The sequence below is a fragment of the Manacus candei genome, unplaced genomic scaffold, assembly GCF_025592945.1.
Source record: "Manacus candei isolate 608988 ecotype Guabito, Panama unplaced genomic scaffold, ASM2559294v1 h1tg000013l, whole genome shotgun sequence".
Lineage (NCBI taxonomy): Eukaryota > Metazoa > Chordata > Aves > Passeriformes > Pipridae > Manacus > Manacus candei.
Window position 1 is genome coordinate 962,836 of NW_026138061.1, and position 24,109 is coordinate 986,944.

General features: G+C 39.2%; 1 protein-coding gene across 1 annotated transcript; it reads right to left on the reverse strand.

Annotated features, from left to right (window-relative positions):
* Positions 1–1,249: 1,249 nt before the first annotated feature.
* Positions 1,250–23,874, reverse strand: RAD21 (RAD21 cohesin complex component). Its single transcript, XM_051778489.1, has 14 exons — positions 23,681–23,874; positions 17,517–17,690; positions 16,025–16,154; positions 13,781–13,880; positions 12,703–12,809; positions 11,613–11,816; positions 11,035–11,160; positions 10,718–10,840; positions 8,842–9,065; positions 8,369–8,528; positions 7,853–8,004; positions 6,210–6,359; positions 5,663–5,746; positions 1,250–3,021 (listed from the first exon to the last, which is right to left on the reverse strand). Exons 2-14 carry the CDS (start codon positions 17,658–17,660, stop codon positions 2,830–2,832), a joined length of 1,896 nt encoding a protein of 631 aa, XP_051634449.1. The 5' UTR covers positions 17,661–17,690; positions 23,681–23,874; the 3' UTR covers positions 1,250–2,829.
* Between the last annotated feature and the right edge of the window lie 235 nt (positions 23,875–24,109).

The following is a 24,109-nucleotide window of genomic DNA, read 5'->3' on the forward strand; positions in this document are numbered from 1 at the left end:
TTGTTTGAGGAGGAACTATAATAAAATGCAGATGCTGCACTTCTTTACAAAAGCACTTTAAAAAAAGCTTAAACAACAGCAGTCATAGGGCAAACAAAGAAGGCTGTGTAACAGAGAGCCTTTCTGCATCTCATCATCTGTGTCAATAACAGAGAAGGGAAATATACTTCTTGTAGATGCAGGAGAAATATAGAGAACAAATGCTCTATAACCAATCCTCCGACCTTATTGAGCAGCTGATTGGTGTATTACCACAAAGCCTCCTTTCCAAGAAATGTAAGCCTGTCAGTACTACTTGTAGGCCATGGTCAGAACTAGTAACAAATACTGTATATGATGAAGTGGAGCTTGCATTCAGTGACCCAGATTATAGTGTCATCAGGCACATAGGTTTGTGCAAAATCAATTTGTCATGAGTGTTGATCACAGTGGTGTAACAGAGCAAAACTGATGATAAAAAATGTACCAAATTTTTGATAGAAAAGGCAGAAGAGGTACCTTTCATTCTAGTCTGAGTGCCCAAGTTCCCGTACTTCTATCCCTTACAGAGCTTGAACCAAAGGAATGCAAGTTGCTATTTTCCAGTGCAGGCAAGCTGTACCTACACACACAGGGGCTGGCTCAGCACAGGCCAGCCTGCATCCCACGGGATGGGCCCAGCTGCTTCCACAAAAGCAGTACAATCACTTGTGTGCAGAGCCCAGACTAAGCTCACCGGATCCAGGCTGGCTCTTCACCTTCCCAAGACAGCCCCTGTCGATCAGAATTCATTGCCTCAGCCTCTGTGCAAGTTCTGCAGGTAACCATGTGACTCCATGGGAGATGCTCTGTGTCCGTAGGCTTGGATCCAAGTGTCTGGATCTACCAGGAGCACATAACTTCAGAGGCACTGACATACCCACATGTAGAGGCAATTCCAGAAGCAAGGGAACAGCAGAGCTAAAAGAATTCAAGCTGGATATGTTCTGGCATTCAGAAGGGACAGGCATGGAGATGAATCACATTTTACACAGTCTCCCCTGTTTTTCCACAGACATTCCTACCACAGAATACCTGAACAAAAGCACAGTAAAGCCAGTAGAATAACCCTTCTTAATGGTAAGAAATCTGTTTACATATTCAAGCTTTAAATCTCTCAAAGAGCTAAATCCTTACATGTCCACTCCTAACACCAAAATAACCAACCTGTAAGTGCTAAGTCCCTCCTAAATCAACAGAAGGTGTTCAAAAAAGACACAGAGCTAACACATAACAGCTTATAACACAACTTTTATTAGAAAAGTTATACATAACAGCATCAACTATTTTCATTATTAACCTTGAAAAGCAACAAAAACAGACTAAAAATGTGTAACAAGAAACTAATGACCTTCTCTATAATTAAACATTCAAGTTATCTACAATGTCTCTTTTTACAAAAGGGAAAATTATGGTTTTACAGGCACATCATGTTGAAAATAAAGCTGCAGTAACTTTATACAATTAACTTTTTAAGGATTATTAAACCATGGTCATCATGTAGTCTCAGAGTTTTTCAAACATTCACATAATTTTACAGTTGAGTATACACTGAAATTTCAGAGTCCCAAAATTATTTCACAAAAGTGCCAACATTAAAACCAGAACCTTCAGTGTGAACAATTTCGCCCTAAAAAAAGTTAAGACAGGTCTCCATAATCAACATATTCACATAATATTTGGTGCTACCTGGTCTAACAGTAAAGCTTCATTCTTTAGAATTAAAATCAAATGGGACTTCTTTTGAAAAACTGGTAAAATGTTTTGAACACAGGAGTGTAAATTATCAAAACAAATTGATACTAAAACCATAAATATATCCTAACAGCCATTAATGCACTACATGATTAAGTGGAATAGGGCCCATTTGTACTCTGTACTCAAAGTTTGTTGCCCTTTTGGTACAAGTGGTATCTGAATTCACCAACTTTTCTTCGTATGCCTGCTTAATAAAGAAATCAGATAATTTACAATCTAGAAGTCTGTTTTAAAAAGTCTGGAGTTTATATACAGCTCTAACAAACCTAAAGCATTATATCTTAAAAGTTTAAATGAAATGACTAGTTTTCATTTGTTACTTATTAACAGTAATTAGCCATTATCAGTAGTGGACCATAATGACGTGGTAAGTGAAAAGGAATGTTTTGTCTAAAATGCTTAACATGTTCTGTCCTTTCTTGTATCACGTGGAGGAAGTGCCTTCCACAGACACTCGATTCCCCTTAGCGTCAAGGGCTACAAAAATCCGACTGCAAAAATGCAGTGACACAGCAAGCTGACATATCAGGCACTACCTTTCATACTGGCAGCTTTAAGAGACCCACAGTATGCACAAAGATCTAGAGAAGGGGAAAAAAACCCACTACTATGAGAAGCAGGCCGAACATTTCAGACGAGTTTGGCAAAGTTTTTAATCAGACAATAGGTTGGCCATTCAGGTTTACTTGTATAGGTTAAAAATATCTATTGAATCAACTAGTCAAATTACTGTAAGACATTTTCATTGATACTCAACATCACATGCACCAATATTGCACACATCTGCTCCGAGGTGTAAAAACAATCTTAATCTGGGCGCTTGAGCAGTCTGGTTTCTGCAGCTGGAAGTCAAGTCACCCACCCCAGCAGTTTCACTAAAAATTTGAGTGGTAAAGTTAAAATACAACCCCCAAAATAACCCCAGAAGAAAACCAAGGACTTTATACAGACAATAAAATCTAAATTTTCTGCAATGGTCTTGTGGGCCCTACAGACAGGGCAATACACGTACACACTAGTGAGATGAGCACTAGCTCTGCTCTACGTAACCATTCAGATAATATGAAACCTGGGACCAGGTGTTGCAATGATGTCACTGTAGGGCTCCTCCTGTGTCAGCTCTATTGCTTGTTGTTTTTTCAGTACCAGGAAACTGTAGAATTTTGCAGCTGCTTGTTTTCTATTTGTATTTCTGCACAGCTCAAGCAAACTGATGGATTCTGCTCCAGTCTTAGCAAGAGCTCTCTGAAAAACACATTGACACCACAAATTAAATAGAGAACTACACAGAAACAACATCTCTTGGTAAGATTCTGTTTGTTGTCTACCCCAGGACACTGTGAAAGATTCAGAAGAACTTGACTTTGGATGGGCACATTACAACATGTACATGAAAATTTCTATATAGATCTTACCTAAATGAAATCAAGTAGGCTTCCCAGGGACATGTAAAAAAATCACTCTTGAATCTGCTGAACTTATTCCAGAAACACTATAGTATAGTATAAGATTTTCTTTTTGCAGCAATAACTAACCAGTCTTATTTTAATACAGGACAACTTTTTTAAATAGGAGAAAAAAAACCAGATTTTATTTCTCAAAATGAAAGTAACTCTAAAAATAATCAAATAAAATTTCAAGAGCTAATGTTCTTTAAAAGACGCATGACTTTCCCCGAGGTGAAAGTCTGTTTATTTCTAAAACTCCTCTGTTTGTCCGAAACTAGGTACACAAAGTTGCTTACATTTTCTCAAAATCTTGGCAATAATGTATTAAAAAACAGTAATTGTAAAAATACGTATTTTTTCTGGCTAGGACAACAACTGTCATCATCAATTTAAAACAGAATCTGCTCCGGAATATCTACTAGATTAAAAGATATTAGGGCTGGCCAAAGCAAATTACTTTAATCACATCTCAACTTTGAATCTCATTGCAGACTTAACGTTTCAGTCATCCAGAGTGATGCTCTTTTGGTACAAGGAAGAAAGAGTTGAAAAAGCTAGACATGGTCCAAAGAGAATTCTGAAGCTCTTTCCAGACATTGTGATGAAACACTCAGAGAGGAAACATTACACAACATTACCAACTCACCATCTGTGTACTTTAGATACTACTTTTAAGCTACAGTTGTACTGGTTTGGGCTGGGACAGAGTTATCTAAACGTCAGAGTTTCAGAGCTATCTTCACAGTAGCTCATGTGGTGCTGTGTTTTGGAGCAAGTAGGCTGGGGGTGCACAAGGAGTTGGGAGGGGACACTGCCAGCACAGCTGAGCCCAGCTGGCCAAAAGGATAATCCTTGCCATACGGCATCATGCTCAGCACATAACACAGCAGGAAGGATGAGGGCGGTGTGTGAGCATTTGGGATTGTGGCATTTGTATTCCCAGTCACTACTACATGTAATGAAGCCCTGCTTCTCTGAAAAGGGCTAAATGTCTGCCTGCTGTTGGGAAGCAGTGAGTGAACTCCTTATTTTGATTTGCTTGCATGCACCATTTTCACTTTACCTATTAAACCATCTTTATCTCAACCCACAAGTTTTCTTGCTTTTACCCTTCTGATTCTTTCCCCCATCCCAGCAGAAGGCAGTGAGTGAGTGGCTGTGTGGGGTTGTGCTGATGACCTGGGTTCTTTGTTTAAAGCAGTCTTACTTAAACTACCAATATTCCTGCAGGTGTGCAAAAGAACTGACTTAAATCAGTTTACATTAGTTTACAATGTAATCTGAACTAAATTTAAGTGTATTAAAATATCATAAGGGATATTTAGGAGTTTGAAATTAAGGTTGTTTGAAGATATAAGCAATTAATTCCTATGATAGAACTCTACTAACATTTTCCAGAGATGTAAAGCCTTTCCTTGATTATAACTTAATTTTGAGAAACTTAACAGAATACACACTAGAACTAAATCTCAGTTTACTGAAAACTCTTCCCCCAAAGCCACCATACTGGAAATTCAGAGATACAGGAAGTTCAGAGATACAATACTGACTATGACATTTTATAAGGACAGATGGAGCCTATCAATTTCACAAAAAAAACAAGGATGGCTTTGGAAAACAGAAACAGTTTAGAGTGATGAAACTGAAGCACTTCAGTGACTGCAGAATCTCAGGAATTGCCCAAATATTCAAGGGAACAAAGGGGTAGGAGCTACAAACTTGGCTGAAAGGCAAAGGTAGTCCAAGAATATGTGAAGGACACACAGAGGCCTATAAGCAAATGAACAGTGGTTTGTGCTTCAGTTCAAGTGCTCACAAGGGGTGTTCAACCATCAGATCAGAAAAAAGCTCTTGAGTTCCAGTAAGCAAGAATCCATCTTACAGATAGAGTCTGTGCAGACTGAAGCCACATCCTGGAAATCAGACAAGGTCAGATTCCCACACTTGTTAGAGATTCAGCTTCTCATGGTGTAGAATTTTTCCAACTAGCACAGCCAACAGTAAACATCCTGTAAAATGGTTTTAGCCCTACACCTTGATGGACTTTGCCTAGGGCCACACAGCACAAAGTCAGAGGTGCTATGGTTTCATTAAAAACACAATCAAACTCAATAACTTTAAAATTTAAATTTCTGGGAGTCTTACTTGCACACCAAGTGTGGACATAAAGGTTGAAAAACACCTAAGCAAAAAAATTTACTTCAAATATTCTTTGGAATAAAATGACAATTATATGAATATAGATTTAATTTCCATTTAATTATTTTACATAGATTAAATCAACTACATGCATTTTTCCCCCTCTAAGACATAACTGATATTTTAAGCTGTAACATCTACTGCAAATAAAGCTCTTTCTTAACTTTTTAACTCAGATCAAAAGCATTAGTGGGCACACTCAAAAGCTACTTCAAGAGAAAGCAAATGATCGTGTGTACCTGAAGTCCATGCAGCATTTGTTGAGTCCTCTTGTTCCATCTCCTTTCTTCTTGATCCTGATCACCCCCTGTGCCGTCTTCCTCCTGCAAGCAGGTGTAAAATAAAAGATGTCATTCAAGTTTGTCTTGACAGCCAGAGAATATTAAATATTGTAGCTAAGAGACAAGTTACATTTTACGACATTTTACGACGTGGCTGGTTTTCTTGCAAAAAGTTACTTTCATAAGGCAGCACAAACTATTTAAAATGAACAACAACATCAAGTTCAAAACTTCTTGTACAAGGCATCATAAATATATAGAGTGGTTTAATCCAGTCATGTGTGAGAACAGGAGAACCCTCTAACTCAAAACAGAATGTATATACAATTTATAATACAAAATACCATAAATATTATAAAATGGTCATGAAATACTTAAAGAATTTACATTTCCAAAGGCTATCATTTCCCAAGGATACACTAAAGATTTTTCTTATGCCATTTACTGAATCCACAGTCAAACGCTTCTGGGAAACACATAAACTCTTCCTACACAGAGTTCTTACCTCTTCTTCTTCCTCCTCCTCTTTCTCCTTTTCTTTCTCCTTCTCTTTTTCTGGCAGAAGTTCTAGCTCTGGTATTAGCTGGCAGATGTTTTGGGGCTCCTCTGGAGGCATTTCTACAGGTGGCATTTCCAGCTGTTGTGACGGTGGATGCTGTAAAGGTACACAATACAGTTAAACCAAAGGATAATTCTGTCTGTGCTTTTACAATACAATGACGATGCAACAGACCAGTTGCATAAAATTCAAGTATCTAAACCTTAGCTATTTGTATGAATTTTTCTTTTTTAAAAACCGAAAAGCATTTTTTTTGCTATCCATACATGTATTTTTAATCCTTTAGATTCTACTCAAACCAGAAATTATGATACCTCTATAAGAAAAAAAGGCTTTCCAATAACTTCACTTAGTCCACCATCCAAACCATCGATCCCATTTCTTGAATTGGCACATTCAATAGATAACCAGATTCAGTGCTACATGAACACACTAACTTGGTAGAATAAGACATCTTCAAAGTATCAAAATGCTGTTCTCAGTGATATAAATGTGAAGGAATTAAAACACAGGTATCTCGCAAAGTTTCCTAAAATTTATGAGTGACTTTGGTGCTCAATTATCATTCTCAGAAAATATTTATATCAAGAGAAAAACCCAGAAAAGCCGTTTAACAGGATTTATGTAGTCAGTTTTAATTTAAAAAAAAAAAAAAAAATACAGTACTCTCCTTGTGAATCTATATGCAGTTAAGTGTTTGCCAGCAAAGTTACACTGACACCTGAAACTGTTTCTACACATACTCTAAAATGGCTAAGCAACTTCTGACTTGGTCAAACAGCAGGTAACACTACAGGTACGTTGACAGAGGCCTGACCTGCTCATGTGATCGAAGAATTTCCAACACTCACTCCCCCAACTACACTGACTTCAGTACAGCTGATGCCAATTTCACCCCATAACATGGCCAAGTGGAGCAGCAGCTGCCACCCTTTTTAATAAGATAATGTAACATCAGTCTCATTCTACAGCAAACAACCTGCTGGCCAAGGAACGTGAAAAGTGAGGTTAAACATGCACAATTATGAGACATAGCATAAACCAGGACTGTTCTCAGCAGATAAGCATTCAGAAAAAGAATACACCTTTCATTTTGCCCTTTTCCTTCCTTTCCCCTTCAAAATATTGTTTCCTTTCACACTGCATCACATCTAGTTTCCAAGTCTACTCATAGCTCAGCTACGAAATACCTCCAGGCAATCAGTCTTTCTTTGAAGCCTTAAGCCTGGAACAATAGGACTGTCTTAAAAAGGAAGTTTGTGCAGCTAGCACAATCCTTGCTTCAGTGGAAAATGTTCATATACACTTGCCAAGCAGAACCTGATAGCTTTGTAAACACTTAATTCCTTGAAGACTTTTTCTGGAGGAAATAGTGTCATTTCTTTATCCTACATGCATTTTAAATATTTCAATAAGCTTTTCACTTAAGAAGAAACACCAGAATGCCTACCCAGGGGCAAATGTTCTGCTATATTCCAGCGAATCTCACATGACCATGGAAAGCTAGGGCCTCCAATCTGTCATTTCCTGCTCAAAGACACCACCCACTTCTCATTCCCCATAAAAAACCATAGTGAAATCTTACTCACGGGTAGCACTGGCTCTGGCTCTACTTGCTGCACTTTGCGTTTCACACCTGTCTGAGGTGGTGGGGGCGGCATAACAGATTCGTCCAGGTTGGTTCTGCTGCCTTCCATCATCGACTCCTGTAAACGGCTTGGTTCTTCAAGAATAGGTTCATCTATATTCCACAACAAACCTTGGTTTAGATGTATTAGAAATCATACCAAAGTCTAATCTGCTATTAATTTACAACTGAGCACTCTTAACAGCCTGCACAGCTTTTGCAGTGACAAGCAGAATTGGCACAGATGTGCATACAACCCAATCCAATACACATTTAGTCCACTGGTTCAAACAATTCCTAAGCGCCCGCTATTTCTAGCAAAAAGAAGTTATTTTCGGTCACAGACTGTACATCAAGCTAAACAACCATTACAAAGCTCTTTGCTCCATTCATAATCTTTGATGACTTAATACAAAGCACAAAAAAAAGAGAAAAATAAGCTCTGAAGGAAGCAGAGTATCTTTGACAAGACACAAACCAATGACATCTCGTTGCTGCTGTTGATGCTGCTGCTCCTCTCTGGGAACTTCTGGGTTTTCAAAGTCTTTAAGGAACTCGTCAAGGTTGTCAGCTTCTCCACCTTTCCTCCTCTTTCTTAGGTCTTCTGGTACCAGAGGTGTAAGACAGCGAGTAAAGAGCTATAGAGGAAAGATTACATTATTCACTATTGCAGTTCTCAGTGTCCTTCAATTTCATTTCAGGTCAAGTAATTATGGTCTATCTTACTTTCCTATTTTTTAAGCTCCTCTCCACAGTACTAATATTAAAAAAAAAAAAAATTACTTCTGTAACTGGTAACACCAATGCTTAAAATATCTTTCTTGTTTTAATGTGGTTTTTTTTCCAATTATGAATATTACTATATCACTATTGATATGCTGATGTTTACTATATGTGAGGCACAGTCCTGAATACAGTCTATTTAAAAATGAACCTGCACAAACACATTACCTTCAGTAGCCTGTTATTCCACAAAGGTTGTGCAGGCAGAGAGAAAAGCTTTTCAACTCCACCAGTCTCTTTCCACATCATCAGTTTCTTAGTAGGCGGTGCCAAATCCAAAGTAGTAACAATATCAGAGTAGTCACTTAATTGGGCTCGAATAGTCTTGCTATCCAGTTCTTTCACACTGTCCACAATCAGCTTTCTCTTCCTCTTTGCTTTGGTTTCTTTGACTGTTGAGATTTTTAGCAAGTAATGAAGGTTAGTTCAGATACCACACCATAGAAGAATCTTGCAGGTTCTCTATAGGTCTTATTTGCCCACGTATAAAGCTACCTAAAGCATCTAAGGCAATGTCAGCTTTGGGAGAAAGACTGAAAGGCTATAAGCAGTGTGAAAGATCAAATACTAGGAATGCTGTCCCGTAACCTACAAATTCTTTTGTGTAAACTCGTAGTTTTACTGAATCTACCTAAGCCTTGATGTCCTCAGCTGCACATGCCTCCCTCCCCCATGGCTTGCTTGTTAGGCTGGTGCAAACCCTGGCCCTCATGTTGATTAGAGGGATGGAGCACCTCTCCTATGAGGAAAGGCTGAGAGAATTGGAATTGTTCAGCCTGGAAAAAGAGAAGGCTTCGGCGTGATGTAATTGCAGCCTTCCAGTACTTGAAGGGAGCCTACAAGAAAGATGGAGGAGACTTTTTACAAGAGCATCTAGGGACAGGACAAGGGGGAATGGCTTCAAACTGACAGAGAGTAGGTCTACATTAGGTATTAGGAAAAAATTCTTCACCGTGAGGGTGGTGAGGTACTGGAAGAGCTTGTCCAGAGAAGTTGTGGATGTCCCACCCCTGGAAGTGTTCAAGGCCCAGTCGGATGGAGCTCTGAGCAATCTGGTCTAGTGAAAGGTCTCCCTGCCCATGGCAGGACAGTTAGAACTAGATGATCTTCATGGTTCCTTCCAAAGCAAACCATTCTATAATTCTAATCACAGAGTGAAAATACTATACCAAGTTTTATCTCTAAGCCCTGCCTGAGCTTTGGTGGAGCTAATGTGGGTGGTTATCTTACCTGTACCTCTCACCCTGCTCTAGGACGACACTGCTTACAGCCTGGCACCCTGCAGCAGACCATGAAGCTCTGGCAACAGCTGTCTTTGCTGGTCCCAGCAGATCTGCTGGACCCCTGCTGCCAGCCTGCCACGAGAGGGCAGTGCCAGGGCTCTCTGATTGGCCAAGCAGGGAATCAGGGCCTGGAGCTCAGTCTGAAGACACAGGACAAGCTACTTTCTTTCTAGATCCTAATTTTTCATTAAAGCAGGGATCTGTTTACAATGAGCTAAATACAGTATTGGTTAAAGTAAGAAAGTTTCTTGCATTAAAGAGAAAGACAAGGAAATCACCTATTTAGTAGAATTTCAAATATAAAAAGATACATTTCCTGAACTCAGCAATTCATTAAAGCTACAAATCACTAGAAGAGCACTCATTCTCAATGTAAGCAGTCACTCCTGGCTTTCAAACATAGTATATCAAGAATTGTGCTGCACTACAGATAGCATATTAGAATTAAAGACATGATGAGTTCTATTTCAACTCAGTGCATTTTAACTAGCATGTTTACCAAAAGCTATAGTATTGTGCTATTATACATTTCGACTGCAGAAATTACAAACTAGTATCCTCCAAGACCATCCATGGAAGCTACCTACCTGGAAAGTACTGGAAGGCTACTGTTAGAATAAAAGGAATTCAGCACTTGGTCCCTGGTTTCCCTTCCAGCTGAGAAACAGAGTCAGCAGCAGTTCTAGACATTCATTTCCACTCCATCAAGCTAAGGTAGTCTCTGACAACACAAGTAAAATATTCCCAAATAGCTTACTCACCAGTTATGTCAATAGGCTCCAGAGCAAAAGCTTCCTCTTCATTGGGAACAAGTGTTGTCTGATCTGTCATAGTTGGTAACGGTTCAACTGGATCCACGGAGTCCGGGCTGTCTGGGCCACCCACTGCCAACGAGAACAGGTACCTTGCACTGTTTCACAGCATGGAGAAACTGTGCTACCCTGCCCATCCCCTCCTCCACAACCTCAAGTGATTTACCCCATTTCATACTTTTGAGCTTAATATGTTTTTAAGGAATTAGAATAAAAATCAAATCAGTTGAAGAGTAATCCTAGATCTAGCCCTAGCTAATACTCACTTGATACATTATCATCATCATCCATATCATCGTGGGGAGGTTGCTCTGGCATCATTACTCCACTTTCTGAGAGTGCAGGTGGGTCATCAAAAATACCACCATCATTATTACTGAGAAGTTTGTCATCTGAAGCAACCATATGAAAGAATCAGTTTTGCATCCACAAATTCATGAAAAAGTACTGACAAATTTATAAAGAAGTACAGACAAGTTTATCACAACACAGATAAAGACAGGGCAAAGGTCAGAAAACTTCCAATGCTGACACAGAAGAAAGCAGCAGCGCTTTTTCAAGATGTATGTCAGCACAAATTTTGAGCTTACAGGCAACCTTTATTACAATACAACTGCCACATATTTGCATCTTACTGGGTTTCTTAGAACTTCATTTATGCCAACATTTAAGATCATCTGTACATCATCTGCACTGCTGTAGGACTCACAAACCAGAATTCTACTGCTGAAGGCATAACTTTGAGAGAGATCTTTGCTACAAGGAAAACAGCTTCCCCCTGTCCACCCAAGAACTTATGAATGCAGAAGACAGGACGGAGGATAAACAAATTTCTCAAACTTACCCAATATTCCACCATCATTTCCTTCTCCAAAATTATCATCTTTGTATTGGTCTTCGTATTCCAGGTGATTAGATTTCTCATTGAGGTGACTGGTGCTCTGTTCAGGTTCCAATAGGAGATTGGAAGCACTGGTGCTTACTAGCATGTCATCCTCAAATGCACTACCTTCTCTCATCATCTCACGATCATCCATCCCAAAGTCACCTGCAAGAATACAACTCCACTGCTGTAAGTGCTAAAGAACCAAGGTGCAAGAGACTTAGCTAACTGATCAGCAAAAGCCCAAATGTAAAACCAAAATTCATTTCGTCTTAGTTGCAGAGTTAATGACAAGGTGTAAGAAATTATGTCCAGCAATCCCATGGCAAAAGTACCGTTCAAACAATTATAAAAAATAACTATCTCTTCTTCAAAGCATTTTATTTTACTTACTTGAATTTATATTAGCAAGATCCTACTAAATTTTATCTACACAGAAACCAAAGAATTCAATGAAATTCAAAAATGTTGTACCTTATGCCTCAAGGGCATACAGGGAGCAAACCAATATCAAATCAACACCACCATAAATTCCTGGGTTATTCTTTCAAAAAAATTACTAAATTATGGATTACAGTACTGTATGCTGGGAACTAGACATTCAAGTACAACTGTCTTTAGGCTTTGATTCATATTTTAGAACACTGTTCTTGAAAAGACACTGGAAGCAGTAAACTCCTTGCCACTGACTGCTTCAGCTTTAGAAATCTCCTAATGGTTTCTGACTGAGAACATGCTTATGATTAAAGCAACACCTGACTTCATATTCACACACTTGAAAATTATAATTGACACAGTACTTTGCTAATTAACCTGACTGAATAATCTTCAGCTTTTCTTTCTGCCTATTCTAGGCAGCTAGAAGTTTTCTGAGCATTCATTAGAGGACAGACTTTCTGGAAAAACTGACCCAAAAATTAAATGTACAAAACCAAAGCATGTTTGAGCTAATTTGTTTTGTGTTTAGTGGGCATTCAATAGTTATTGCAAAACCATATCTTACAGTTACCAAAATTAGCTAGTAACACATAATAATGCACGAGGTCTTTACCAAAGTCATTATCCTGGAGGATACTGATGTTGCCTACTTCTTCTCTCATTGTAATTTCTTCCACTCTACTCTGGTTCAAACTGAACTGCTGGGCCACATCAATATCACTTAAACAAACAGAAGGCAATTATTAAAAATCTCCATTAAAAAAAATTAACAACACAAAGTTGCTTAAAGAAATATGACACTAGCTCATAAGAAGTATATTTTACACTTCAGTCACTTATGAAAAAACTGCTGATAAGCAGTGAATAGAAAACATTGCTTAGAACAGTAAGACCATTAATGATTCAAACGTATCATCTCAATTGTGTTAGCTTCTGGAAATGCATTGAACATCTCTTACTCCTTGCTATATTTGGGTTACTAATTTTAAAGACCAAATTAATAATCAAGAAAAGACTTCCTCCCCTTCAACTTCAAAAGCTATTAATATAGTTTATCAAAAGCTATATTTAGAACCAGTACTAAGTTAACACTCTTTGTAGTGTATTAAGGTATGTTTCTTAGAAGAACACAGAATTGTTATGCAATTCCAAATTCGTATTTACTCTAATCTGAATATAAACTAAACAGAACACTGAATAATACAAGTACAAAGTAAATTCCATTATGAATAACCCAAAAGAATAACATCAATTTTTTCAAGATCAAGAACCATTCAGGTTGTATACTTGTCATGTTTACAAGTAACCCATTAGCAATAAGAAGTTTTAAGAATTAAAAGTGCCACCAGAGAGGAATATTTCCATAAAACTAATCTTGTCTAACCTGAGAACATATGTGACGTAGAGTGCCTTGCATAGAGGAAAAAAGAAAATGATAACAGATACATGAGTTTTTCAAAAGCCTCTCTAAGGACAGCTTAAACTCTGGTTAAAATTACATGGTACTATGAACTTGAAATCAATACAAAGACGGTTGCATACCTGCTTAGTATATTAAAAGATTTAAGAATACAAGTTACCTACAGACCCTCTTTCGTCACATTCAGCAATGAGTTAGCTGTTTAAAACCAGGTTCTCCTCAACTAAAACCAAATATTATTTGGGTGGAAATAAAAAAACCCCATGCTTACTCCAGATCAGGAAGTGGTTGGTCAAAATCGTGAAATTCCTCAGGCAAGGTAATAGCATTGTAAGCAGCCTCTCGGTTTTCCTCAGGCAAATCAACAACCCCTGCAGAGAAGAACACCCAGACATGAGTCCCCATTCCTTACAAGGACAGCATTTTATCCTGTGCCTTCAAGATTGTTCACCCTGCATGAGCTTCTTGTCTTTAAATGTGTTGAACTGATGCTAAGAAACCTTAGATAATGTTAGTAGTGAGATTCAGACTAAATCCAAAATATATACCCTCAAGCCCTTGCACTGCTTGTATAACTCTCAAAGCCTCAAATCACTCGATATTGTTTGTGTGACACTATGCAGAACTGTGCAGCCAATACAGGCATCTATGTCATCACAACACTATAGGTACCTGCTACAAAATACTTTTATCATGATGCACCATATGAGCTGGTGAGTTCTACATTTCAGTTTGGGTAAAGCAGTGGCAGGACAGTTATGACTACTTTGCTCATGGTCATTTATTCAGTTCTATTAGCTCCAAAAGTCCCAGGACAGTACTGACTGTACTTGGGCCACACAAACTCTTAGCATTTTGCACGTAAAAGAGCTGGATTACCTAAACCACATACATACCTTTTCTTATCCTCCAGAGATGCTTAATCTGTTATTCAGCAGGCATTCTCAGAGCATGACTATCAGACTGGGCATCACAAAACCAGTGCCAGTAGTTGGTACCTCTCCTTCATACAGAGTCTTAGAGTTCAGGACACTTGAAAGTGCATGGGAAATGCAGGTTCAATTCCTTTTGTAACTTGCAGAAGATTTGAGCTCTATGCTCTGCCTTCTGACCCACACTCACAACACAGGCAATTCTGAGGTACAGACACTTCAGAAACACACTCTGCCCACTGTGCTCCCCTCCACAACAGATAACCAAAGAACCACTGTCCAGAGAGACTAGGAACAAGCATGAGTCTGTAGCTTACTCATCATGGTACTTGGCTAGGACTGAAGAAACCTAGTCCATCCTTTCAGAGTTATTCAGAACTTTTACCTGTTGGCTGCTTAAAATGAAACATGATTCTCAGAGCAGACAGAATCAAGACAATGCCTAAGTCACAAAGCTGATAAACTGAGAACAAAGACAAGTGCCTCAGCTTGTTTCAGGTCAGTACATAACTTTTGGTACATCTTGATCTTAAGGTGCTTCACCTTGTACATGCACGCTGTTGGGAGCAGGAAAACTGGAAAAACAAATTGTCTTGTGAAATGAAGACACATTTATCTGTTCTTATCACCCAGGGAAGTTAAACCCAACAGTAAACAAAAAATTGGCAACAGTTAACAAATTGCCACTGAAAGCTACATAAAGTTCAGTGCCTGAATCACAACATGAAGATCAGGAAATGAAGATAAAGGCATTATATACCTTAACTTTTCTCAAGTTACTGCTGCACTGGCTTTCAAGAGTTGCCTTTTTAAAAAACAAAAGGTCTACTTTAAGTTCAGTTTTTAAATCCATTGCACTCACAAACTTAAAAGGGTAGAATATGATTCAGCAGCTGTGAGCATCCAGCAGCATCACTGCCACAACTACACTCCAGCTGGAAAAATTTTCCCAGGCTAAAATTAAAGAAAACTATCAACTGTATGTAAGCCAAGTAATTAACTGCTGGATGGAAAGTCATTTCACATTTAAATATGGAACCCCATCGCCACGAAAAATCTTAAGGTAAGCAACAATAGAGGGGGAAATTATGTTGCAGACATTACAGTTCACATTATTTTCAGAAACTAAAAGTGGTAAAAAAACAGCTTACTTAAATATTTCTTTTGTAACTCATGGCAAAGCAATCTTCACCCTTGATGGAAATAAGACCCCTTCTGTGCTTCTATTCAGTAAGACACTGGCCATTTTCAGCCAGAAGGTAAAAACCATGCAGTGAATTTCCATTTAACATCATCCACCAACAACAGCCAAAATCACAACTGAGATTTTACTGAATCAGCATTAATAGGAAAAGTTTTTGTTCAGAATTCAGTTAGAAGATGTTTTTCAGCAGGCAACTCAGTCACACAGCCAGCTGAAGCTGCACCAAAGAAAATAACCTCTCCTATTAATTCTTATGTAATTCTTATGTATAACCTCTCCTTATGTAATTCTATGGACAAAAGAAGGCAGAATTGTATGTCTCCTTAATAAATATATTTATCAACATAACTTTTCAGAGTGCTTAGATAAAGACAGATACCTGGACGAAAAGCCATTTTAATCTTAATGAAAGCCTCATTACAGTCTGCAAGAAGATATTTTGCTTTCCTGTGGTAGATTCTAACAACGCCCAGTAAGAGATGTCCTGAGGTTCGAAGTGCCATCTTCACCTAAAAACACATTGCACAGTCAGTGAATTAGATGTAGCCTTACTTTTCCCTTTAATGACATTTCAGTCATCTTTACATGATTTTTTTCAATAAAATCAAATATCCAAAACATGTATAAAAATCAGCAGAAATATGAAGAAAGGAAGAATGCAAAGTCTACATCCAAGATGATACTCTATATATTACTCATGAATGGCCTGGCAAATATCAGTAAATTAATAGCAGCTCACTTCAGGAATTCCCAAACACTGCTCTGTCTAGAGAAAAAAAAAAAAGAGACAAACCCCATTTCTACCACATGTTTTTCTTACTTTAATTGTGGAAAAAGTGAAAAATACAAAAAGTTGGACAGCCATAAATAATGATTTGGTTAAGTAAAATCTGATTATAAATGGTTACTTATTATCTCTCCATCTTCTGTCCTGCAGTTAAAAGAAAATCAGAGAGAAATAGTGGAAAATGTGGAGTGCCTATACACAAGCACTGCCACATTAAAATAATTTTAAGTTCCTTTCCTCTTTAATCTCACTGCTTTACTGTGTAATCAAGTATCTGCTGTGGGAACATAAAACTGAAAAAAAATTCCAGGGAAGGCCTCTTAAGTTTCCAGGCTGAAAGAACATGAAACTTGTGCTGAAGGGTACATGGAATAATTGTCTCACAGAAAGATTAAGCCATACAGGATTTAACCTCAAACTGTAAGAATTCAAAATTTGTATTGACTACAATGTCTTTCTAATATATCAGCCAATGAACATGTTACACACAGTTAAACACATGAAAGAGTGCCTATTAATTTCTCCTTTCTCTAAAAGAATGCTACACTCAATAGTGAGTCTATGAACATTATCTTCTTCTTTCTAAATCCTTCCAGAGCTTACAATGAAGCAAATCACTGCTCTGGAACAGTAAGTATCTCTGTGATTGTACTATACACTTTTTGCTTACATTTAGCAGTCCTTCTAAAATCTAGAGTAGCATTTTAGAACAGTTAACATTTGTATCAACCAAAATAAAAGAGAAAGTTTTTTTTCAAATAGTTACTTTTTGTATAAGACATTTTTGTCACCTGTTAAGTGACAAAAGTCACAACCATATCACTAGCTCACTAGTTCAAAAATGAACAATTTAATTGTCATGAGTAGCAGAGGGAAAGAAAACTAAAAATATTTAAAAACATCAAGCAACTTAAAACTTCCTCCAGTTTCCCAGTAGAGCATTTCACATTTGAACAGACATTTCCACCCTTTAAAATACAACGTTAAGAACTTCATTTGCTTCAGTGACCCAAACAGTAACTACCATCTTATGTACAAGTTCTTTTCACTACAAGGTAACATTACATTAATGTAAAATAAATACCTTTGGGGAAATTATACTCTCCACGCTGCTCTCCAGGTTACATTCAAAAACATGGGCTTTGGTCAGCTTCTTATCCCAGTGGGCCGCCAGCCAAATTTTGGCCAGCGGCCCACGCTTGCTCAGGACAAAGTGGGCATAGAACATGGTCCCAGATGTCTAAAACAAAGTGCAAACCTGTAAAGAGAAAGGCAAATATTTTTTTTCTAAATTTTTTATTTTATGAGGAACATCCCTGTAAACACCCCCTTTATCCTCAGAAGCAGTGCACATGTTTACTTTTCAATCACTAAGGTCAGACTATTTGTTTAAAATATTTAAGAAGCCAACATTTACAAGTGGTGTTCATGTAATGGCATATATATTTATTAAAAAGGAATTATAAAGCAGAAAGAACAACACTTAGACAATTCAAAATGTTTACCACCCCTCAAGAAAAAATAACCTCGAATATATTAAACCTTATGGTAATGATACCGAATTCTCATAATGCAAAGAAACACGTCTCAGTTTTCAGTCCACAGTAGTTTTCTACCACTTCCATTTCTTTCTACTCTTAATTCAGTAGCTACTACTATACTATAGCAATATATATTCTACATTGTTTCAGTAAAGCATTCAGTGCTATAAAATACACAGCCCTAACTTTTTGGACTTCACTGTATTTTCCTAAACAGGAAGCACAATTATCTCTTCATTTCTGAATAGATTGCTTTCCATTTCATTTTTTTTTCAAGTATTGATAAAAATGGTGAAAAACTTGACCGCTTTATTCCAAAGTTCTTAAAGATTCCATTTTCCTTCTCCTTCATCAGAAAAAAATCCTTCCTTTTACCTATTTATCTAGTAACTACCTCCTCATGGCTGATGCCAACACATCAAACCATTGGGAAGCAGGACAGCATGATGTCTTATGATCTAAACATGCCAATTTCATGCATGATGTAACCATATGATTCAGCTCAACTACAAGCTGAGGAAAAAAAAATTTGCTTTAAAGAAGTGGAAGATTACTCACAAATAGTTTTTACAACAATTTCTACAAATAGGGAAAATGAATCGAAAGAGAAGAACAGAAAAGATATAACGAGTGCATTTCAGGTTTTACCTCCTCCATGCCTACAGAAAGACTGCCAGAGGAAGCACAGCAAGTCACAACTGTGATTGCTAGAAAAGTAAGTACAGGGGCAAGAGAAGCATTGGCATTACTCATTCAGTGGAAGCAATGCCAACCTCTAGACATCTGGGTAAACACTGAAAAATTGTACATCTCAAAGTCAAGACCAACAATTATTTTCTTTTTTTCATTTGTGGGGGGTTTTATTTGTTTTAATAAAGGAGATTTGAAGGAGTATAAAAGGATAGGGAAAATTATCTTTGTAGTGGTATCATATTCCATACTTGTAACGCCACTCTCAGGTATCATTCAATGTGCAAGATGAAAACTTTAAATTTCAGCTGCATTAACAGAACTAATCATCAAGCTATCTCTCTTTGAGACAGATTGGCCACCAATTCCATTCAGAACCAAGAATGGACACAGTGGAAAGGATTTAAATGAAGTAAAAGCAATGTTCAGCTTCAGTTCTAATTAACCCAGTATACAAGATTAAAACTACTCTAAGGAGTGAGGTTAATAGTTTTTAGTCATAATGAAGGTGGAAAGTCACAAAAAGTTAAAATGTCATTTTTATTTGTTGAGATTGTGTGTGGGCTAAGGACAGCACTGCACAGACATGGACATGAGCAAGCTTTTCTAGGAAGCACAATGAAATAAATTTTGGAAGTCTCCTTCATCAATAAACATTATCTAAAGGAAGGTATTCTACTTCTTTTTATTTCCCCAGTATTTTTTGAAAGACAGCAAATTCTCTCAAAGGCCAGGAGACAATTCAATCCCTTGTATATTTTCAAAGGCCTCAGTATTTTTGTGTATGCAGAGATGTAACTTAGCAGCACAGCATTTGGTATCTTAAGTTGCTGCCACAACCATGCAGTGCTCTGGTCATAGTAAGCCTGTAAATTACCCCTGAACAGGAGGAACAGGGGAAAACACAAATGTACAGTTAACAAACCCACTTGTATTAGTCCACTAAAAATATTCATCAACAGTTACAAAAGAATGTACTTTGATTAGTGGAATTTGGCAGAATTATTAAAATACGCAGCATGGGTTTCACAGAAGTTCAGACATACAGTTAACTGTAACCCTGAAAACATAATTTAAGTTTTCCTGTTAAATGGGAAATACACTATTTGGACACCTTGACAGAAACAATTTATCTATCACTTTAAATCTGTTCCTCTTCATCCATTACTGAAGCCTTTGCACAGTGAAATATATGAAGAAAAACAGTGACAATCACACTACACACAGTTTTAAAGTGTGTTTCAATCTTAACTGTTATTAACAAATAAAAATACCATACAGCACTAATTTCCTGTCACAATGTGGGTCTCTGCCACTTCCAAATTTCAGCAGTATGGTATGGGAATATCTGTGTTACAGCACCTGTGCAAAGCCCACCTTTACAGTTCCAAGTTTTTAGTGCCTCAATACAACTGTTCAAAGCAGGCCTCAATGGTTTGCTCCCATTTCCTACACATTTTTTTCTTTCTTTTCAGATACTCCTTTTCCGTGTTTCAGGTTTTTCATCTGATCTTTAATTCATAGGACAGTATGCTCAGGCAGTGGCACAAAAGGAGAAATCAATTTCCTGGCATAAGTTGGGAGCAGGATGAATGTTAAAGGAACCAAGAGTTTCTTCAAGCAGCAGAGTGCTCCTGCAGACACACAGAACATATGTCGTTGCCTGAAAAAGCAACTCATAAAAATCCACAAAAGGGTACCTGATGGCTCTTAAAAAGCTTGAAAGGTAAAACACAACTGTCAATTTTTGAAATTGATTGGATACGAACCAGGATCTTAAAACATGTTCTAAGAAGTTATGCATTTTTCTGTTATGCATCTTGCTTGTGCTCCTTTAAGGCAAAAAGAATATGTACTCCCAAAAGGCCAAATCCTGATTTTTCCAAATTGATTTTTAAAATACTCAAAACTTTATTTTAATTAACTTTGAATTTGCTTCAGTGTGCCACCATTGTCCTCAGGTTCCTCTGCCTAAATTGGCCAACAATTGTACATTTTAAAAAATATTTTTCTTTCTACAGAAGTGTAAAAAAGGCTGTATTTCTATACACGTAGTAAGTGAACATGTAAAGCAAAATTAATATAATACTGGTTCTACTCTGGTAATGGATCCCTTCAAAGTAGCAACAAGAAAATTTGGTAGGTGCTAACTATGAACTTCATCTTAACCCTCAACATATTAAGTCTTAAAGTCCTTCTGTATGTTAGAATGGCTAACTATCTAAACTCTAAAAAGCATGCTTGCATAGTTAGTCCCACCCTTCAAGGCACTCGGAAAGATGCTTAATAAAAGAACACTTGACAATAACACTGCAGATGAAAGACAAAACATTCGCTGTATTTTAATTTGACCGTTGTTCATGCCTAGTCCATTAAATCCACTTGTCTGCTGCTCTCCATAGGTTAGGTTATGTATACACACACCAGTCCATAAGTAAAGCTCGGTCTTCAATTCTTTTTTACTATCACCTACCTATCTTTGTTCCTGTTGTAAGGCTACTCCAAAACCACAGTCATACACAGGTGAGTAGAAAAATTCCATAATACAGTTAAGAAATCAGCCAGTTATTTAAATTCATTTGTCCTTGTGCTATCCTTCAATCTCTCTTCTCTGCTGGTTTCCCCCTATGCACATTTTTGTCCTATACTGTTTCTGCTCTGCTAAGCCAGCCTGGAATGATGCAGAGAAGGGTGGGATCACCCTTTGCACCTGCAGCAGTCCAAGCTGGCCCTACCAGACTTTAAAAGTTCAGAAGAACTACCCTGACCCTGCAACTGCACTTTGAATTCTCCAATTTTAACTCGCAAGGCTTCACTACACAGTCCTTACATGACTGAACTCCCCTGCTGTGGGCACTCCCTAGCACTGTCTCCCTCGCAGGCTTCAGTAGCACAGTGAACACCTGGTGCCACTGAGAAAGAATTCATCACCAACAGCACTAACAAGACCTTACAGCTCCATGCCTCTTCTCACCACTACTTTATTTGATCTCCTTCCTTCATCCACCTTTATAATTGTCTGGTTAATCCACATTTTTCTGAATTTTAATACATTTCTTTGTGGCACCCGCAGCTTTACTGAGGTTCAGTGACGAGTCACCTCAATTTCTTATGTCCACAAAATCAATTATCAAAAAAGATGAAACTGAACTAGTTCAACTTGACACACCTTTGATAAATGCATAGAGCCTTTTCCATTTGTCTTCAGGTCTTGTTTTTTCCATCAACTTTTATTTTAAATTCTGTGGCTGAGGTTGCCATACCAGGTCTACTAATTACTCAAACCACACCACTCTGTTACAGGAACTGCATTCACTGTTCTCCAATTACAATATACTACACACCTACGTAATCAGATACAACCAGAGTCCCACTAAAGGTACTCAGGCAGATCACTCACAAATGCTGTACAGAGTTGGAGATTACTGAACTCTATGAACACTGCTCAGTGTTCTGCCCCCAATTCCACATTCATACCTAAGCCTCAGCAGGTATGCTGCCCTTGCCCCTAGATGCAGAATGTTCACTCAACCATTGGAAAAGAAATCTTTTTAATTTAAGGTGACCTTTGATTATATCAACCTTTTCCAGGCAATTCCAGTTCCAAGTCAAGCTAAAAAACTTGCAGAAACCAGGTATTAACACACTCCTTAAAGGTACGCAGGTTAAACAGAAGGACAGAATTCCTTATGTTACTCCACCTTTTGCAGCAGTTACTCCTCTGAACTGTTCACCCAAAGAGCCCAAATGTAAACTAACTTTTTAACATTTTGCCACTGAGAAGTTAAACTGATGTAGTAACTGAGGCAACTACTCTCATTTCTGTGGGAAATCCCATATCAGCAACCCTGATGTCAAGACATGATTAATTTAATTGTGTGGTAATTTAAGTTTATTGTAGGTCTCACTAACTTTGTGCTCCTCCTTTTATTCTCCTCAACACACTTCCTTCCTCTCTAGTTAAAACTTTAGATCAGTGGGCTTTGCTTTTCCAAGTTTCTCAGAATGTCAAATATTTACAAATGAACATATTCACAAAATAAAGCGCCAGCCCGGCCTTACTTACTAATGTCCCCCATTTTTGATGACACAAGTTTTACTGAGTAAGAGATTAAGGAAAGCTTGCTTATTGCAGTCGTTCACAGAACATGGGCCTAAATGGTAACTTCTCCAAATTTAAAATATTATCTTTAAGTGTCTAAATTTAAGGAAAAGCCATTTTTACTGAAGCAGTGCCATGTCAGTAAGTCACAGTGAACCTAAGTCTCCTTTCCTATTGATAGAAACACAACACCTTGTTTTACATTTAACAGAAGCCCTTCTATTCAGGATCAGAGAAGTCTTAACAACTTCAGCAAGATTTATAACAGAGCATCTATAAAAGCTTGTTCTTGGTTCTTCAACACGCAGGCATTTTTAAAGCGGCCTTTATATGCAGCTCAACAGCCTCAGCGCCCAGACGGTAGTTCATATCACTAGCGAGGACTGCGAGAACATTCAATAGCCTGCTTCACCTGTGACAGAAGGTAAGTTACACTAAAAAACAGGAGGCTGGCAGACCAAACTTTGCTCCTCTCCCCTCTCCAGACGGCAGCAGCCCCGCTGTCCCTTTTGCGAAAGCACAGGCTGGGATCTGTTACAGTGGTGCGGCCGTCACACCTCCCCACAGACCCCTCGGCCGCCCCGGGAAGCGGGAAGGTCCCTGCGGATCGCCGTGTGCCCGCTCCAGGTGCACAGCCCTCGCCCCGGCCCCGGCCCCGGCCGCAGCCGCGCTGACCCGGGCCTTGCCCGTTCCGCCACCAGGCCGCGCACAGGGCCCGGCTGAGCCCCGCACACCCGGCCCCGCGCAGCTGCCTCTCCCGGGGAGCCCCGGGCCGGCTCTCCCTGCCCGCCCCGCCGGAGAGCCGGCCCCGAGCCCGGGCGTGCCGGCAGCGCCCCGAGAGCCCCGCTGCGGCCGGGCCCCGCCGGGCGCCTTCGGGCGGCGGTAGCGACCGGGGCAGCCGGAGCCGCTCCTTACCCTGCTCCGGGCCCGGGGGCCGCTTGCTGCTCCCGCCGGGCCGAGCCCGAGCCGAGCGTGGCCGAGCCGAAGCGGAGCCGAGCCGAGCCGAGGCCGAGCGAAGCGGAGCCGGGGCCGACCCGCTCGCTCACTCAGACAAGATGGCGGCGCGGCCCTTCCTGCGCGCGAACGCGCCGTTCAAACCGCAGGATGTTTACGGTCAAATTCCCCCCCGGCCCCGGCCCGGGCACTGCGCATGCGCCGGGCCCCGGGCGGCGGGGCGGGGCCGCGGGCGTGACGAGCGGCCCGTGATTGACAGCGGCGAGCGGGCCCGGGGGCGGGGGCCACGGCGCGTGCGCGGGGGCGTCGTCAGCTCTTCAAAGGAGACTTGATGTTTGGTTCGTTCCGTTTGAAACACGACAAACGCTCTCCTCTGAAACAAACTTTGTT

Coding starts and splice junctions, on each gene's coding strand:
- RAD21 (XM_051778489.1), bottom strand. CDS start 17,660: ATGTTCTATGCCCACTTTGTCCTGAGCAAGCGTGGGCCGCTGGCCAAA. Junction 12,810..13,780: donor CAACCACTTCCTGATCTGGA/GTAAGCATGGGG, acceptor TGTTTGTTTAAG/TGATATTGATGTGGCCCAGC. Junction 10,841..11,034: donor TGATGATGATAATGTATCAA/GTGAGTATTAGC, acceptor TCTCGTTGGCAG/TGGGTGGCCCAGACAGCCCG.